This window comes from Platalea leucorodia, assembly GCF_965183815.1.
Source record: "Platalea leucorodia genome assembly, chromosome: Z".
In the NCBI taxonomy this organism is placed as follows: domain Eukaryota; kingdom Metazoa; phylum Chordata; class Aves; order Pelecaniformes; family Threskiornithidae; genus Platalea; species Platalea leucorodia.
The window spans coordinates 64,282,522-64,299,634 of record NC_138858.1 but is presented as its reverse complement, the minus strand read 5'-3'; the positions used below and the strand labels follow the sequence as shown (position 1 = coordinate 64,299,634).

General features: G+C 42.4%; 1 protein-coding gene across 5 annotated transcripts in view; it reads right to left on the bottom strand.

The window, feature by feature from the left end:
• WDR36 (WD repeat domain 36) overlaps positions 1-15,267 on the bottom strand; it is a 41,585-nt gene extending 26,318 nt beyond the window's left edge. For 2 of the 5 annotated variants that reach the window (XM_082336761.1, XM_082336765.1), the window contains exons 1-11: positions 15,092-15,267; positions 13,904-13,931; positions 10,890-10,990; positions 10,306-10,423; positions 9,280-9,412; positions 7,528-7,582; positions 6,550-6,682; positions 4,680-4,855; positions 3,977-4,097; positions 1,758-1,823; positions 704-787 (exon numbers count right to left, since the gene is read on the bottom strand). In XM_082336761.1, coding sequence (XP_082192887.1) covers positions 704-787; positions 1,758-1,823; positions 3,977-4,097; positions 4,680-4,855; positions 6,550-6,682; positions 7,528-7,582; positions 9,280-9,412; positions 10,306-10,423; positions 10,890-10,990; positions 13,904-13,931; positions 15,092-15,238 — 1,162 coding nt within the window. In that variant the 5' untranslated portion in view covers positions 15,239-15,267. Of the gene's footprint in view, positions 1-703; positions 788-1,757; positions 1,824-3,976; positions 4,098-4,679; positions 4,856-6,549; positions 6,683-7,527; positions 7,583-9,279; positions 9,413-10,305; positions 10,424-10,889; positions 10,991-12,984; positions 13,564-13,903; positions 13,932-14,327; positions 14,441-15,091 lie in introns of all 5 variants that reach the window. The other 3 variants (XM_082336763.1, XM_082336764.1, XM_082336762.1) reach the window with 3 other exon arrangements.
• Between the last annotated feature and the right edge of the window lie 1,846 nt (positions 15,268-17,113).

The following is a 17,113-nucleotide window of genomic DNA, read 5'->3' as shown; positions in this document are numbered from 1 at the left end:
ACACACACCTTTGCAACAAGTATGTACAGATAGTCTGTATCAGCGAAGTCTGCAAATATGTATCATATGTAGTCAAATGGCTACACAAAATTGTAAATCCAAACCTTTCAACATATGAAACAACCAATCATCCTCAGAAGACAAAACAATAGCTACACTTAAGACAAAACAGACTTCAAGTCTGAAGAGGAGGTCATTAAAAAAACACACTTTGATGAAGCAAAGATAATTGCAATTCTGCTTCAAAAAGTTAGGTTTACTAACTGCATGCTGAATTACAAATGAACAGAGTAATTGCAATTTGACTTTGAGAAGTGACTCAAAATAAAGGAACTGGGGAATCAAAATCAACCACTATAATTAAGATTTCCTCAGATGACAAAGATCTTCATCCCCCCCAATCTGCTGGTTTTCCAGCCTGGAATAAGATGTACACTAGAAGATTCTGTCTCCTGTGCTGGAGATTTTCAAGCCAAAAGCCAGTTAAACAAGACGTTTGAAATAAAATGCTCTTTTTTGAAATAACAGAAAAGTTTACAAAGTAAAATGTCATTTTAAACTGTCAGTCAACAGCTCACAAAGGGCCACAGAATCTCAATAGTCTCATCTTGATATTGCATGGGCTTTCAAAACAGTAGTGTCTTGAGGGTTAAAAGACAAAATGAAGACATGAGCTCTGTAATGTATCTCAAAGACTACTTACCTGAAGCAAAGACTGTAATTGGTGGAAGTGCCATCGTATCAAGCTTAAGACCTTTCTTCTTTGATTTCTTTTTGTTAATTGAACCTTAAAAAAAGAAGTTAAGTGTCTCAATCTCATGGCTGGATGTGAGAATAATGCTTTAAAAAGGACTGTTTACTAAGTGTAAAGTTCCTATTAAACTTAGAAAAATTTGGCTTACATTAATACAGCATTGCTGTTACCTAGGGCTTCAAGAGCTAAGAAAATTAATACAGTTCCTGTCAAAATTCATGTGATGCTGAGCAAATCACTAGCCTATTACATTCACAGATGTACAACTCATTTGTTCCAGGATCTTGTGCTGACATGCTGAGGCAGAGGTCCGCTCATCACAGCTAAAACCATGGTCATACAGACATGATTACATAAAGCAATATATAACACCCATCCCTGTCAATAACCAACGAGTCAGGAATTTCATATTTATGCCCCAAGGATATACATAATCAATTAATCTACATCTCTCTATTCAAATCTGTCTAAATACATATATATCAATACATATAGATATTTAAAAATAAGAATTATTTTAGTCTTTCTGAGCCTTGCTCTCTGAACTGCACAAGAAAGTGTCCTTTAACCGCACCATGGTGTGGAAGATGTGTTTTTTAAGTTAAACTCTACATTAAATCAAAGGAACTAAAATCAAGAAATAGGAATTCACTAATAATTTAGTCAATAGAATAGAAGGGGAATGGGATAAAAAGTTGTAATTACGTATGCTGAAATGTCAGCTACTGCTTTACACATTTTTAACACAAAAATCATGCCCAACGTTTCCCACAGTGAAGTAACATACACTGTCACACTACAGAAATTACTTTTCGTAAGTACAAACAAATTTGAGAGTACACTTTATATACATCAGGAAGGACTGAGTGTGCAGAACAACTGAGGTGAATAGTTTTCATACAACAGTTAAAGTGAAAATAAGGCCTACTTAATGTTTTAGCTCCTGTTCACATACTTTTCAGGGTTTTTTCACCAATATTTGTACTTTCACTGAAATACTTACCACGTCCTAAACTTTTATTGAACTTTTCATGCACTGTTGAAAAAGACTGCAGTGTTCCATCTTGCCCTGACAAAATATTAGCAGAGAGCAGTGAAGGGCAAAAATCAACTTTCTGTTTACTCATAAGCTATCTGAGCAAGAAAAGCAGAAGATAAGCACTAAGAAACCTCAAACATCATAATAAAGTATTTACTAAAAATTCTGGTCCAAGAAAAAATACAGATACACTATAAGCAGCAGAACTAATGGAACCTAATTTTCTATGGCCTATATCCCATTCCACACATGATCAGAAATGACACCTCTCTTGCGGACATTTTCTCCATGTTCAATTTCTCTGCCCCTCCCTCCCCCTTCTCCACCACAATATCTAGCTGTTCCCATCTTTCTATGATTAAAATCTTAAATAAACTGTTACATCCTTCAAATACCTCCATAATACTTCCAAAGCTTTCCCATGACCCTATATACTCCTTCACTAACTACAATATTCCTTTCTTTATCCTTTGTGTAACAAACACATGCTGTGGCTGGTTAAGAGCTACACCTAGGTTAGCCAGTAAGCTAACCCAAACAAAAGTGGTAAAAGCTGAGTTGTCCATCTTTCCTGTAAATGAGGACACTAATAGGACCTCCCTCCTCTACCCAGTGACCAATGTTCACAGAACTGACAGAATTTAATTTAATTTAATTTAATAGAGGGAACAGAAGGCTCAAATTTGAAACTAGCAAACAGGTCAATTTTGTGGGGGAGACATGGACAAGGCAGAACCAGAAACTACACAACGCATGTAAAATTAAAGGCACTGAGATGATTTTTAAAAATCACAAGGACCACAAAACATTTTTACTGGGCCAAACAAGTAAGGCAACAGAAAATTAGTCAAAGTGAACTTAAAGAATCTGAAAGACAATGGAAAACTTATAGTATTCAAGCAACCTTTCTTTGCTCCTATGATACAGAAATAAGGCAGGATGCATATACTGGGAGAAATGTTAAGCAGGATGAAAGCCAGTGACATTGGTGAAATTTTACAAACTTAATTTCTGTAGATGCCTGTTCTAAGCAAACCACTAGCACTTGAAAGACACCACACAGCATTGCTACCTCATTTCTGTTGCACAAAGTTTTACCACTGGTTCAGAAAGGAATGTATAGTCCTTACACTGCAGATATATCAGATCTCAAAGCCTGAGACTCTTTTCATTTTAGTGGTTGCCTCTGTGCCCTCTCCATATGTTTCAGTACAGTTAACAAAGCAGTAAACTGCAAAAGCAAGTGTGAGGATTTGTTAAGCAACTCTTGATTGCTACTGTGGTTCATCTGGTGTGAGCTGAATTACTGTCAAGTGACTAGTTACCTAAATCCAAGTTACTAGTTGGACAACCAGCAAGAGATTTTAGCACAGCTGGTTTTAGCACAGTGTATTGCTGTGCCGTGTTAGGTGTGACATTCATCAAAATGTACTGTAATGTTCTCAAATGCTGCCCATGTAGACAATTTCATTACTTCAGTGTAATTAAACATTAGGTGAAGAGTCTATTATTCCATTACTGAAGTGTCCTGGGCCACAAAACAGTCTGATCTAGTACTTAATTTCCTAACGGGTCTATTTATAGATTTTTAAATATGCTAGTTTCTAAGGAAGCGTAGTCACTTAGGCATTTTTACACTTTCAGATTAATATCTTCATAACAAGCAACCTTGGGAATATATATTACAGACACAATTGAGCTGTAACAAATTACAAAGACATTGTAACCCACAAAGCTTGCTCAAACTAATGGGAAAAGTGGAGTGGCTCCTCTAAGTTACTAAATGCATTATGCTGCTTATTAACAGCATTATTTTTAGCAGAATTTCCCTAGTTGTTACAGGTTTTCATTTTGACCAGCTGATAGTTCCTTAGGAGATAATGAAACAATTTTTATTCATCAAACGTATAAATACGGATGACAAAAGCAGCTCCTAAGCTTTTCTGCTTGTAACTACTTTTCAGTCTATCCACAGATATATGTTCCTCTAGGGAAACTGTGAACAGTTTGATACGGTAATAAATGATACTGTCTACACTAACCACTTACTATGTTTTATGAATACACATACCTAACACATGAAATATAATCTACTGTATTAATAAAACAAAGATACTTAACTCTGCATGTTTTCTTTATCACAGCAGGAAATTAGACTGAAGAATAAGAGCCAGAATTCATACCTGCACTAAGAATTTGTTCTCCATTTTGCCCATAGTATCTGATTTTTGTTGGTGGTGCACTGTGTCCCATTCGGCTTCTCAATACACGTCCTGTACCACCAGGCCCATCAAAAATCCACACCTGCCTCCCAAACAAAGCAGAAAAACGAAGACGATAAACATTGCCCTCCCAGTAACTACACCTCTTGGCAGTGGAACATGCTTAGCTGGGAGCTGGTGCAGCAAACTTCATACATTGGCTTTCATCCTTGACCCTAAAACTCTGGAAGTTTCCACCACGGCAGCTGATTGCTTCCTGCTGTTCATTCTGCCCCTCCACTAAAGGCTAATCCCATCAGAGGACATGCAGCACAAGGGACTTTTATCAACAGCAACTGCTCATGACCCAGAACATAATAAAAATAGATCAAGATTTAAGATAGTGCACCAGGATAGAAAGTGTGGTTCCAGAAAAGTGGATCCAAAGCTTTGTTCTTCAAGGCTATCATGAAGCAATAAATGAAGCAATGACATCATGGTAGCAAATCTTTAAATTGTCCCACTACAGATCAACTGAGAGTCAGCAACTTCAGTAACTTGAATTTTATTGTATTTATTTCATTTGAGAACTGCTACTTCAATCCAAACTAAACATTTACGCTTTGGAGGACTACAAGAGAAAAAAAAAAGGTAATAGCAGATAGCAGCAGCTATTGTAACTTACCCGTATAGCGTTATCAGCACCATTAGTAATAAGAAGTGGCTCTCCAGGGACAAACGACATACCAGCTATCGCTGTGGAATGGGCATCTTGCATCTGACACATTAGTTTCTTCTCTTCTAGATCCCATAAAGCAATGTGTCCAACTGGGCTACCAGCAGCCATTACTGGGTGTCCATCTGTTCAAAAAAAGAAAAGTTCAAAAGGTCTGCTTATTGACATTCAGCTCATTCTTATTGACTTCTCACATCTTAAAACTGATGCAGGGAAAGGCTACAATCACAAGAAAAAAAATTCTGAAGCTGATTCTAAAAATAGGTTTTAACTGAAATATTCTAGTATTTCAAACAGAAAAATAAAATTCACTGATAATAAAACCAGGATTTTTTTCATCTTAGATAACAACAAATATATCTAAATCCAGCAGCCAATGCTAGAGGTTTTGCTTGAAAGCGTGAGAGGTATTGTACTTGCACCATTCTCAAAAGTTACTCTGTACCCCAGGTTCTTCCCCAAACTTATTAGCTTTCACACTTCAGGATGTGAGAGCTACTGTATCATCACTCCAGAAGTTATCGGTACTTTTTTAGAATCCTCTTAAGTTTTTGGCTCAACAGCTTGCAAGAATAAATTCCAGAAGTTGATTACATGTTTATTCAATCATTCCAAGCAATAATTAAAACCTTAATTCACAGAATTTCTCATTTTGTTCTATTTGCTCTATCCTGTCTAACATTAAGGAGACAAACACGTACTCACTTCTAAAAACATACTACAAATATTCAAGTAAGTTCTAAAACTTACGATAACAAGACAAAATTCCATCAAATATCCTGCATAATTGGTAACTAATCTTTTCACTCCAACAAAAGAGAAAGCCACTTTCCCATTCACAATTACACACATCATAGATAACTAAACCCAGACAGGCCTAGGGTTTTCTTTTTTGGTAAAGCTTCACAGATATGGAAATTTGCCAAGTTCATTTTAACTGAAATGAAGAGCACTCTCCTCAAAGACTAAAATGAGTACATGAGTTCAAAACAACCAGGTTATATTTACGCTAATTTTCCTAACTATAAAGACAGGAAGAGAGAGATTAGAGAATGTCTGAAAGCCACACAATCAAGCAGGCAATGGAAGTTAAATAACTTTATTAACATTTTTAGTTAAATGACTGATGCAAAAAGGCACTCTTTCCACTTCTCACAAGTCTTTCCACAAGTCTCTCCAGAAGCATTCTTCCTCAACAGGGTCTGCATCAATCTATATTCTGTTAAGATTTTCAAGTTTGTCTATTCAAGTGAGAGACTAGATTCAGTATCAACAGCTCTGCAGGCAAGATCAACATTAAAGTAGCTAGCTTTAGTAATTAATACATGCTCATTAGACCAAAAAAAAAGCTGTGAATATAAACAGCGTTCCCCAGTAACATCTACTCAGTAGTCACCCAACTATTAACATTCTAACTTTGTTTTGGAGGGGGAAGACACTACTGAGAAGTAGGTTTGGATACTAACTTACAGTGTACCGATTCCTCTGTACTAACTCTGGTAACCGTGTACTGTGTTAGCTCCTGGCACATTGGAAACAAACTGTCTTACTTTTCTTTTCTTTGAAGAAGGAGTACGGTATGTCACACTTCCTGTGCACTGAGTCAGTACACAAGAAAATGCTGTAAAACAGCCAGTATGATGAAGACGCATATCTCCCTTACTTATTGGTAGCTTCTGTAGATTATCTGCAGCCTCTGAAAACTAAAATTCTCAGCCCAAATTTTTATTCTGAAATGCTTTATCAAAACATATTTTCCTACATTCCACTTAGTTTTAGTGATTTTATATGTATTTTCACTAAAAATGCTAAGACTTACCTGTACGAAAAGATATTGCTGTGATGGGACCCCAGTCTTGCTGAAATTTCATCAGAGTTTCATCAAACTTAATATTATGTACAATGATATGTCCAGATACAAGACCGACTGCAACAACATCCACTGCTGGAGCCTGCAAGAAAAATTGAAAAGCAATGGAAATGAAAAAGGAAAAGCTTGTTGCTACACTACTAATACCAATACATACAAGACAATGTATCTAAGTTGAGGACAAACAGTAAGGAAACAAATAAGGCATCTCACACGAGATCTTCTATCTATATTACCTTAACGCACAACTGAACATCTGATAAATCTAAACAAAAAAAGAGACATGCAAGATTTTGCACTTAGTCTCCAGTGGAGGAAACAATTCTGTTTCCAGAAGCTGGAACTCCTTTGAAAAACACCTCACTAAGTTTTCAATAGTTTGGGTAGACCATTATACACCCTGCCACACCTCCCCATATTTAGCAGTTTTATCCAGGACAACTGCGGACCGTTTTCAAAGCTGTCATCAATGCTACCAAAAAGTTTTAATTATTTTTTATATCTACAAAAATACTGCCAATACAATTACAAAATCTTTTCCTGAATCAGCAAAATCTACATTTTATTAACTCCCAAAGCAAAATAAATTTGGCAAAAAGCTACCAGTGTATCAGAAGTTACATGATACACATGCATCATGCAAACTGTTTCTGTGAACTCATTACATCATTCAGTGAATAAAGACTACAGACGTGATGAACACAAAACAGCTGAGACACTAAATGCAACAGAACTAGGACTAGAGGAAGGGCAGATTAATAAGCCTTCAAGTCTACCTCTCTTCAATGTCTAAAACGCTCAAGAGAGGGTTCTTAAAATTACCTGAGAGAATACAAATCATCTTTATTGCTGTAATTTTAAACAACGATATTTTGCCTGCTATTCTTCACCAGTTATGTAAGGAAATAAGATACCAAAACTACTAACTTGTTCAAGAGTTGTGACTGCTGATTTCCATCCTGGAAATGAGTATAAGAGCTTGCTGGAAAACAAACAAACAAAAAACATAAATCAATTAACCCCTGGGGATTTTCCACAACAAAATGGATGCTTTACATGCACTTACACAGAAAAGTACCTCAGCTTTCTGTCCTTACAAATCAGTTAAAAGGAAAAAAAAACTGTGATACTAATAAGTAAGGTTAAGAATAAAACTTATTGTTAATTTTTTTATTGAAAAAGTTAGTGTCATGCATTAATACCTCAAAGGTGACATAATTACATAACATGAATAAGGAGGAAGACCCCTTCTCTGCTAGTTGCTCCCCATGCATTTCTGCTCTGAACACACCTCTTCAGAATTCTCAACATCAACATAAAAAGCCAATCTTGGTCCAACTTCTAATAAAAACAAATCCTTCATTTGCAGAGTAACTTCCCTAAATGAAGACACTAACGCATATTGCAAGCACATGACATCTTGTTTCTTTCAGAAACGGTAATAGCCAAAATGTGAAGCAGGACTGTTCACTGACAAGGCAATCATGCAGTACTTATTAAGGGTGAAATTATGAAGACAGTTTTTAAGAACAGACATGATTGATTAAAAAACTATTCTATCACCACAGATACACATTGTCATTCTTAAAAGACTGCTAGCAGCCATGCGTTACTGCCTCTCACTTTCCTTCCTTGCCAGAGACCATCAAACTTTCCCATCAGTTCTTCCAGTTTTTTTTTTTTTTGTCTAATTGTGCCTTTACCTATCTACAAAATAATCTGTATAGGGAACAAGAAGTCAAATAGAAATTGCTTAACCCAGCAATATGGCTAAAAGAGCAGTAACAGTTCCATAAGTTTTTACACAATTAAAAAAGAAACTAAGCCATCTAAGAAGACCTTTTGTCATTTAGGATGTATTGCATCTCAGATGCTGTGACAGGCATTGAAGAGACATAAAAGTACTATGAGTAGACACATTTACTTTTCTGTATTTTCAGGTTATTCCTATTTCCTAATTTATATAGCATATACAGCATCTCCAAAAACATTAGAATACGAAACAGAAAACTTAGCAGTGATATCACTGGAAGTATAGAGTAGTTATGAGAATAAAACTGAACTATGCAAGCTGAGTTAACACCTATTTGCAGTATGTACATTAACATGCAGGAAAGTTCACTGTGGCTCTAACTTTCACGAGTTAGAAAAGCAGCTGATCATGATAGGCATGAAATAATGCCATTATGGACAATGCTCTGGGACATGCTCAGAGACAACTACATGTCTACACGTCTCTTATCTGAGTATAAGGATCAAATGCTAGTAATTACCTCCACACTACCTGCCAGCATTTCCTTGGACCCACAACAACCAAAAAATTAAGCTTGGAAGAAGGGAGGCAGAAGGCCTGAACATGCATTTACTACTATTTTAATTATTTTCAGGGGAAAGCTATGTGATTCCAAGAAATAATAATAATAAAAAAAAATGTAATAAAAAAATTCCTGAACAATCCCTGACATTTTGCACGGAGCGTAAACAGCACGCAACTTGAAAGGCATCAGCATGTGGGGAGCAGCAGCATTCTTTGTTCCTGGAGACAGACCAACTGAAAACTTGTGCCAAAGGACTCACTAAAAGATTCCATGTTCAAAACCTACTGTACTTAAAAGTACTGTTTGTTGCATATGAAACTACTTGGAGCATGAAGTACACCCACATTATTAAGAATCTTACTTGGATCTTATATTCCAAAGCTGCAAGCTCCCTTGTTCACTCCCAAGGAGTATTTTATTCAAATAGGTGCTGGGATGCAGAATTGCAGAAACTGCAAAAGTGGCCTTATCAAAATCCACTTGAAGATACTCCTCTGCAAAAAAGTAAGAAACAATGTTAGTGTGGCTACCCCTACAAATCTGCAGGCTTATCATTCCTTGGCAAATGTAAAGGCAGAAGTGATGTTTACTCTGTACAAATCCCTTAATTGGTGTTTCTTGCATTAAAGAATTAGCTAATGCGTAACAGGACAGGCTAAACTTGTTTACGTTATAACATCTCTTGGCTTGAAGGTATATTTTTTCCCTATAAGCCTAACTAGCACAACAATGCTGGCAAAACTGTAGTGATTTATATCTTTCTGAAGGATTCCTGCTCCTGCCTGAGCAAAACTCCTCATCTGATTAGCATGCCTTTTGTTTGTTATAGCAACTTCAAATCTCTAAAGCCTGCCCGCAGCCACTTTCGAGACCAAGCATCCAGGGAATGACACTGGTCACACGAAGGAGAATGCTTTCTAGAGAAAAAAATTCAGAGCACTGAAGCAGGATTTCATAAGGCACTTTACAATGGCACGAGAAGATGCTGACACCATCAAAAGATTATTTTTAAGAATTTAGTCTTACCCAGAGTGGTAAATATCAAGGAACTACAGGATTTCAGAGATGGTGTCAAAGCTGCTGTACCACACTCTTTACCAGAAAATGGGACACTAAAATGCAATTTCTGTATAAGTGTATCTCTTTACACCTATATGGAACCTTACTGCGTCTCTGCATGTGGTGCAGGATCCATTCACGAAAAATTATTGCAGGACTAGGACTTCAGATTACCATTTAAGCAGCACTATGATTTAAGGATTTTTTTTTTCTTTTTTAAGAATAAACTACTTCTGAACATGTGCATTTAAAAAAACTTTTTTAAAAATTACTGAATGTTTAACAATGTTGTCCTATAAAGTAATAACAAAAATAAAGTGCCTCTCACCTTCTGACTGTATATTCCAAACAATAAGAACATTATCAACATCCACAGAGATGACATGATCACCAAAAGGCTGCAGAAGGTGTATCCTTGCCTTGTGACCTTCATAGGAATGAACCACCTATAATTTCAAAATAGAAATGTTTTCAGTATAAGCTGTTAAGGCATCATACCATGTTAACATAATACCTGAGGACACATGTCAGCAACAAGGTTAAATAAAATACGTGGAAAGGCCACACAACTTGAAGTGAAAGAGACATAATTTTCTCTGATAATTAAAACTGTTGACAAAATATTTTTAATTATTTAGTTTAATTCATTTAATTTATGTAAATTAATAATTTATTTTTTATCTTTAAGTAGCTACTTAATTATGATAATTAATACATAAAATACAAGTCAGCCATTACAGAATTTGCTCTTATATTCTCCTATCTTAAGCTTTTTGTTCCTCCTTCTACAGCTTTTATTGAAGGTACTAAACATCTAGGGAAATAGACGTTTGTAGAAAATTAACTGTCATGAAAACACAAACACTACACAACTGTTTTGTACTACTAAGCAATAAATAAACTAATAAAAACCTCTTTGTTCCTGGCGAAAGCATGGAGAATATTGTCGTATGAAGCAAATATCAACATGCGATCTGCCGCCAAACATGTAATGTCTTGTGGCAAAGCATTACCTGTTAATCAAACATAAGAAAATTTCAACAATTTTCAGGTTCATAACAAAAGAGAAAGCCTAACAGGGTATTTATTTAGCATGGTGACCCACCAAGAAGAAAGCTCTCCTGGTGAACGTTCTGTTGAATTTCTTAGAGAAACGCATGCATTTCAGATGCATGCAAATACTACCATAAATAACATCACACTGGTAACGACAGCATAAGTAACATCATACTGACAGATCACAAGGTGGTTATTTTGAAAAAGACTTAACAATAAATTACTGAGTTATCACTGTAAGTGAAGGCACACCTTAGCTTATAAAGAAGTTACCCCAACATAACACTTCTACGAACTGCCAGATCCCCACAGCCCACTGGACCGGAAACACAGATGATAAATCAAAGCCTCAGCGTTAGCAATGCCTATTAGGTTAAGCCATTCTGCAGACCTGGAAGCTAGTGACCCACTCCTGCACCCGTTTCCCGGTTACAGCTAAAGACACCGATAATTTACTGCCCTAAGAATACATCTCACTCCCCACCTTGTGACTGCTTCACAAGGAGTACCTACTATTGTGATCTGCTACTTTACTAGCTCACGTGGTAAAAGAGTCAAAGCCCCAGACCACATTGAGAAGCTGCTGGTGTGGTCCCACGTGCTACAAAACTGAAAAAAATACTCTAGGGAAAAATACTCTCAATCTAGGGAAATGTAAAAGAGCAAATCACAGCGCTTAACGATTGTATAGAGAAAGACCAGATCAAAAATCAGTCACATGGGAATGCGCCTATGATACAAACTTACATGATCACACAGCAGCCTTCCCCACAATGTTGCTTTGTATTATGGATTATTATCAGACACCAAGAATCCTGTACCCTTTGCTGTATTGCAGCACAGCTTCAACAGGAAGAACTAAACTAAGAAAATAAAAAAGGTTGCACTTTGAGAGGTTTCATTTGTTTGAACATGTTAGGCATCTTCCCATAGCGGCTCTGAAGTGACTTAGGCCTACAATTAGGTTACATATACCTGGTACTCTGCATGAGCTGTATGCAAGTCTGCTTGCTTAGGCCAAGACAGTTTTAGGCACACCTCAGTTAAAAAGTTCAGAGCACCAACCACATAACATCAATAAACCAACAACACCGCAGAGAGGCACATCGTTTATTTTTTCAATGACAATTTTGTATGCAAACATCTCAATTTCTCAAAAAGCTTAAATGATTAAGAAGAAAAGGATTTCACAGAATATGCAACGTTTTTACAATTTTGTAAGCTGAAAACAGAAGTCGTATTAATGTGTTTACAGCCATAACTATTCACAGCTCGTCTTCTAAATCTAGTCCCGGTTGTGTGACAGTTATTCTCAAGTTTATAGGTGCTCTGTTAATGAAAAATATTTTGCTTTACAAGGTCTGTGTGAAAACTTTGTGGTATACAGAAGTAAAAAAACCTACTTTTCAAGACAGTGTGCATCTCACTGAATCATCTAAACGTCGGTTGGAAGGGACCTTTGGAAATCATCTGGTTCAACCTCCCACCCAGCTCCTCCCAAAGCTGGATTATCACCAGTACTAGATCAGGTCAACTGCAGCTAGGCCCAGCCGAGTCTTGAAAACTTCTGGGGAAGGAGATTGCTCAAGCTCTACACTGTACTACAGTTCCCTCTTAGTCGGGGCCATTTTCCCTAACCTCCACTGTGACCCTCCCAAGCTGCAATCTGTGGCTGTTGCCCCTTGTTACTCTGTCTACCACTACCACCACAAATTCAGATCTGCCATCTTGGTAACTGCCCTTCAGGCAACAGGCTGCCTATAGGTCGCCCCGTATTTTTCCCCTTCTTGAGACTAAACAAATCCAGTTACTCTAATGTCTCTTCTCATACTGTGTGCTGCAGGCCCCTGACACTTCCCAGTTCCTCAGCATCCCTCCCAAGAGAGAAAGGGGAGCGGTGGGAGGGGGAGAACCATGATAACTGGGTATCGCAGTCCAGGTATGGCCTCACCAGCACGAAGTACAGGAGAACAGCAGCGTTCCCTGATCTGCTGGCCGCGTTCCTGACGTAGCTCAGTACACGGCTTGCCTTATTCACGGTTACTGCATTGTTGGTCCACGTTCAACCTGGCACCAGCACAGCCCCAGCTCCTTTTCAGCAGGATGCCACGCAGCCAGTCAGTTCCCGGCTTGTTCTGTCCCAGGTGCAGGATTCTGCTCTTGCCCTCGCTGAACTTGGCAAGGTTTCTGTTGGCCCAGGCCTCGTGTTTTGCAACACCTCCCTGGACTGAAGCTCTGCCATTCTGGGTGTCAGCTACTCCTCCTAACATAGTATCGTCTGCAAAATTTCACTAAGAGTGCACATCGCCTCATCACCCAGGCTGTTGGTGACAATGCCGAACAACACAGGCGCTGCTGTTGATACCTAGGGTGCTGTGCTTTGTTACCAACTGCCAACTGGATGTCAAGCCATCAATTAATATCCTTGGTATCCAGCAGTGCAGCCAATTTTTAACACTCCCTGAAGACTTTTAGTCCCATCCACACCTGTTCTGTTCCTGTAATTATTTTCCTCCTATAACGCAGCCTTCTAGTAAACACAAAAACAATTTTAAAAAGGGACCTGGAATTAACAGCTTTATTCACTGCTCACTCCTTAAGGCCTAGGGGTGTTCTTGGAAGAACAAGGTGACAAGAATAGGAGGTTCACAAGGTATAACCCTAAGAGAACTAAGTTACAATTGCAACAGCAGTCTTATTTCCAAATTGATATCTGATATTTCTGAGGCTCCTTTCAACATATTTCAGTGTAAATATTATTACATACAATTAATTCTCCATTTTTGAGTTGAGAATCAAGTGCAGATGTCAGATATGTTTAAAAAAAAAAAGAAAAAAAAACCAAGAAGGAACAATCTGTGCATACTTACTCACAGCAACAATACCAAGCCTCTTCACCTGCAATCAAAATGTTAAAAAAGGCATTTTTAGTGATTGGTTGCAATGAATTTGCTATGAACAGAAATTTAAAATTCTAGGAACCAAGCTAGATGAGATAAGGAATTTGCATGCCTCACAAGACAGAAAAATTATTCGTCTTAGTTTACAACAGCATCTGCAGGAAAACCCACAGATAGCAGGTCAGAAGGAATGGGACAATATATTTGCCAAAAGACAACCTTTCAGCAACAGTAAATTGTGCTTCTTGATATGCTTTACGCTAACGCACCAGAAACTAAGCACATATTTAGACACCTTGCAGAGCTTGGGCAAATTTGTTTTCACATTGTCTCTGCTTCTACTTTATTCCCACTACAACCACACTACGTTATTATCTTGTCTCTATTCACATACAATTTGCTTCAGTTATATTCATTTTGCTTCAATTACATCTATTCACGTAGAATTTGCTTCAGAATTTGCTTCATCTTTGCCCAGTGATGATCATTACCAATTCATTTCAAAGTCTGTGGAGAAGATTGACAAAAGTGGACACTAAAAGAGTACTGTAAAGGCACAGGAAGATCTACACTGTCTGCACTCTGCTGTTCACTACAATCACTCGATTCAGTTCTGGTTTGTTACTGTTTCTAGACACTAAAAGCGCTTTTATCGTACAGCAAGCATTGAGTTGATACCACAGGCTTTCATCATGCAGAACTGAATTATGCTTATCTGTTTCTGTACAGGAGAAGTTTTAATACGATCTAATGGATTGCCCCCCAAAATTGGAGCCCTCAAACGCTAAACCGCAGCTATCCAAACTGCAGGCCACCTCTGGTTTACCTAGCAACGAAGGAAAAGCCTCAGCATCTGGGCGCTCCTCTGCCCGATGGCTGGGCTGTGCCGCACCCCCCCGGGGCACACAGAAACCCGCCCGCACGGCTACGCACGCCCCTTCTGGCCCCTTTAACCAGCAGCCTCCCTTCCTCCCAGCCACCCGCCGGCGAGCAGCGCCGCCTGCCGCCGCGGCCTGCACCGGGGCGCCGCGGCCCTCCCCACACGCTCCCGCCTCATGACAGCGAGGCCGGGGCGGCGGCCCGGCCTTGCCCCGCGCCCGAAGGGGCCTCCCCGAGGCTCAGCGGCCGCCCGGCGGGGCCAGGGGGCCGCGGACTCACGTTGTAGGTGTGGACGCTGGGCCCGACGGCGGCGGCCAGGTAGAACTCGCGGTGGCGGCCGTGGTACCGCAGCACGTGCGGCAGGTGCCCGCTGAAGCGGCCGAGCACGCGGAAGCCGGCGAACAGCCCGCCGCCCTCACGCGCCATCCTTCCCCACGCGCCGGCTGTCCGTCCGCAGGAAGCGTCCCCCCCTTTGCCGCTTCCGGCTAGCCCGCTCACACGCACCCCGGCGTGCGCCGCCGAAAGCGGTCCCCGCCGCCGCCCCAGTTCCGCTACCGGGGCGGGGCTGCCCGGCCGCAGCGCGCTCAGCCGGCGAGGACGCGGCCCCCCGCTCCGGACGCGGGTTTGCCCGGCGAGGCGCGGAGAGGAGCCTCAGCGCCGCCGACCCGGTGGGCGCGGCCCCAGGCACCCTGCACCCCCCACCGCCCCCCGAGGGCCCCGCAGCGGCCGCCGGGGCGGGCAGGGGACCGGCAGCCGCCGCCGCCTCCGGACACGCTCCCCACGGCCACCGCTGCTCCTCTTTGCTTTTATTCTTGTTTTCCCCCTCCCGAGGCACCAGGCCCGGCTCGGGCCCTGGGCGCGGGGCAGGGGCCGGCAGCGAGGCAGCCGAGCGCCCGCGGAGCCGCCTCCGGCGGCGCCTCCCGGCCGGCCCCCGCGGCACTTCCGAAGCTGTTTGTTTGTTTGTTCGTTTTTTAATAAATTATATCATAAAAAACAACCCGCAGGATGATTTCGTTGCGGTGACTGCGCGGCGGACAATAAATACTCGGCAAAGCCCGGTGGAGGGGGAGAAACCCAAAAAGCCACCCGCCAAACGCCACCTATCCCAAATTGACGTAGCTCCTCCACACCGCCATCAGCTCCCGGGCCTTGCTCTCGTCGCAGGGGCCTCGGCTCGCCTTCCCGGCGGCGGCTCCCTGCCCCCGCACGGGCGTTAGCCTCCCGCCGCCGGCCGCCGCGGAGCTGCCGGGCCTCCCCGCGGCAGGGCCGCCCCGCCGCCCCCGCCCCGGCCCCGGCCCCGGTTCCGCACCCACCTGTGGCGGCCGGTAGCCGGGGCAGTGCCGCCGCACGACGGAGAGGGTGCTCCGCCACAGCGGCGGCGGCTGGCCGCAGCCCCGCGCCCTCTCCAGGACGCACTCCAGCAGCCGGCCCGCCCGCTCCGCCCGCCGGGAGCCCTGCGGGCAGACGGCCGGTCACGCCCCCGGGCCGCGACCCCGGCCCCGCCGGAGCCCTCAGCCCCCTTCCCCTTCAGCGCCTCCCCACGCGTCCTCAGGGAAGGTTGCCCACCCACCCCGTCTCCCCCCTCGCTCCCCATCCCCGCTTTCCCCGCCTTTTCCCCCTTTCCCCCCGTTTTTTCCCTTCTCCCCCCTTTCCCCCTCTTTCCCCCCTTGTCCCCTCTCTTTCCACCCGTTTTCCCCTTTCTTCCCCCCTCCCTCCCACCTCCCCAGCTTTTGCTTTTTTTTTTTTTTTTTTTTTTTTCCTTTTTTCATGGCAAGGGAATGCCAGCTAGCCGCCGGGGGATGCGTGCACCCGGGCGAACCTCGGACTGCTGCGGGCCCGCCGGCGGGGGGGGCGCGTCCTCGCAGGTGTGAAAATCGAGTTGTGGCTCCTGGAGGGAAAAAAACAACACGGGACGCTGGTTAAAAGCCACGGCCACCGCTGCCAGCCCGCCGCGGTCACCCCGTTGTTAGACCTCCCCGCCGCCCCCCTCCCCGGGGCCGCGCAGGGTGTGGGCGGCGGCGGTGCGGGGCAGCCGGTTGCGCGGTGCCGCTGCGGCCGGGGCAGCGCCGGGCCGGGCCGGGCCGGGCCGGGCCGGGCGCGCCGCCCCGGGGGGAGCCGCCGCCGGATCTTTCCGCTAAGCGGCGACTGCGCCTGCGAAGCATCCGCGTAGCTTCTGAAGCGCTGATCACCTTTGCAACTGTGACACCATCTTCAGCGTCGGTGAAGCATTACACACGCGACTTTCAGTCCTACGGGTCTGCAAGGCGGCGGGAAGGGTCGGGTAGCGCTCTGGCAGCAGCC